We start from the raw sequence: 2,533 nt of genomic DNA, 5'->3' as shown, positions 1-2,533 counted from the left end.
TAAATTTTTTTAGCCTTAACTTTTTATATTGGATACCATATTAAGGTTTTAGAATATGAACTCTATTGGACTAAAGTTTGAGTGACCTCGATGAATAAAATGTCTTATGCAATTTCAAAGCAAAACCTACTGACCTTGCTTCTACTGTTTCATTTGTTGGTTGGCTTTTAATCCTCTGCTTTATGTGTTTGTTGATCACCTCATTTTTGTTCCCTCTAAAAGTAACAGTGTGTTGCTCGATGTATAGTGTAATTGTTCTTTTTCTCTCAATGTGTTGTGTATGATCCCCTCCTTATTCTGTGCTCTGTTTAAACTAATTTCCTTTCCTGTGTATCTCAGAAAATGAAACAGGTTTTTAATTTTAGTGGAGGTTGAGGTACAAAATCTAATTCATTAAAAAATGTCATTTTGATTTATTTCTATTTTTGTTTACTTTATTAGTTATGCTGCAAGCGGACAATGCAGTGAACCAATTAGACAAAATTAACAAAATAATTTTAAATTTATGAATAAAATACTGAACATAAATTTGTCTTCATTTAGTATTTTGGCTCACAATATGAGCATGGTGAATCTGTACAAAACTACACAACAAATTACAACTATTTTATGTGCAAATTTTGTTGGAAGATAAGCAAATTAGTAAACCCTTGACCTTTTGTTTTAATTTCGCCAACTGGAAACTCTTACTAGCTGGGTTCCTTTCCATTCCAAAACCAATTCATTGTCAGTATGTCCTTCAATCTTAGCCTGATATGAACCATCACTTCCACTCAACATCTCTTTGACTTCCATTAAAATTGTTTTGTTCAATTTGCATCCCTCTAAGCCAATCTCTGCCTCAAGATGGCAATCCTCTCTAATCTCTTCCCACTTTTGCAACCAAGCAAGAGAAGAGACATAAGGTGCCACAAATAGGCATTCAATGGCAGTTCTTGCATATAACAAACAAGTTGGGAAGTGTGATTCAATTGATTCCAATAAGGCCTGGTAATGTAGCAAATGCCCATCAAAAAATGGCTTGAATTCCAATTCATTTTTCATCTTCTCACAAACTCTCCCATCCCCAACAATGACAATTCCCTTGTTGCCACAACTCTTGATCAAATTTAGAAACTCCATGACAAGTCTTCTACTCCTTCCTCTTCCCATATGTGGAAAACCTACCATGCAATTGAAGGCCAAAAATTCCCCCCTTCCACTTCTTTTGTTCATTCTCTTAAGCTCAGAACCCAATTCCCCCATTCCTTTTTCTTCCATTTTCAACTTCAACCCACATGATCTAGCATACTCGAAGAGCTCCCTTCTAATTTCCTCATACTTCCATGGAGAGGAAGCACATTCAAAACTTTCCTCTCCCCATTTAATTGACGTCAACTTCAATGTTTTATTTAGGGTTGCAAGGGCCTCAATCATTGGAGGCCATTGAGACCCTTCTCCCATATCAAAATCCACTATATGTATGACTTCAACATCTTGTGGCATAGCTTCAAGAATTGCCAAATTAGCCACAAAGTGAGCAACTTTTCCATGTGGGAGGCCTTGGTAGAAAGCCCTAAATGCTGCTTCAAAGTTCTTGGATGCCTCATGTGTGAGATAACAATCCCCTTGCTTTGTTGTGATGTCTTCGCACAAGTAGAAAGCAAGGCGTGCGAGAGGTTTTTCAGCAATTGGACTAACTTTCTGCTTCATGCATCTTGAGATCACTTCTACAAGTTCTTTATGCCCTTTATACATGGCTTCTCCCAAGGCCTCCAACATATGTGGAAGACTTACTTGGTTTTCAATTTCGATGCCTTGTTGAGGCAAGGTCAATGGTTTTTGATCTGAGGACAAATCTGAATTCATAGAGGGGGATGGACTCCAATTACTCAAAGAATTTTCTCCTTCACTTTCCTTTGAGTACCCTTGAATACCCACAACTTGATGATCCCTCATGATGAGATCATAGTCGTCCAATTCCACAGACAAATCATAGACATCCATTAGTGTTGGGAGTTGAAGAGGGTCTTTGTCAAGTGGTTCGTGGAAAAATTGATCATTTATGAACATTTTGGAAGGTATAGGGAATGAAGAAACTTCAGAGGAAGTGTCTTCTGGAGTGCTGAATAGAGAATTGAATTCTGAATCACCCATATGTGCATCCACCTGGAAGCCATAGTGCTCAATTTGATGATCAAAATTTGAGCTTTTATCTAAGTAGAATGATGACCATGGAGACTCAAGAATCTCAGGTTGCATCATTTTCTCCTATGCCTTGTACACACTGAAGAGAAGAGACTCTTGTTTTGGAATTTGGAGGAGTATTGGTGAGAGATCTTGATTGAATATTTATTGGATGAAAATCATTCAGAACAGTATAACGACAAATCAAAACCATGCTAAGTAAGAAAAGGAAAAGGAAATAACAAAAAAGCAAAAATAAGAAAGCAAAGTTAAATAGTTAGAGACAAGGGACAATTTTTTGTAGAGTGTTAATGTACGTAAAATTATGTTTCTGTTGTTGTATGGATAATTGAGTTGAAGTTGTTAA

At 36.6% G+C, this 2,533-nt stretch overlaps 1 protein-coding gene across 1 annotated transcript; it reads right to left on the bottom strand.

The window, feature by feature from the left end:
- Positions 1–663: 663 nt before the first annotated feature.
- On the bottom strand, positions 664–2,244 carry LOC113850939 (nodulation-signaling pathway 2 protein-like). Its single transcript, XM_027481448.1, has one exon. It carries the CDS (start codon positions 2,242–2,244, stop codon positions 664–666), a length of 1,581 nt encoding a protein of 526 aa, XP_027337249.1.
- Between the last annotated feature and the right edge of the window lie 289 nt (positions 2,245–2,533).

Source organism: Abrus precatorius, unplaced genomic scaffold (genome assembly GCF_003935025.1).
Source record: "Abrus precatorius isolate BTA unplaced genomic scaffold, Abrus_2018 Scaffold9, whole genome shotgun sequence".
In the NCBI taxonomy this organism is placed as follows: domain Eukaryota; kingdom Viridiplantae; phylum Streptophyta; class Magnoliopsida; order Fabales; family Fabaceae; genus Abrus; species Abrus precatorius.
This window is presented reverse-complemented; position numbering and strand designations above follow the sequence as displayed.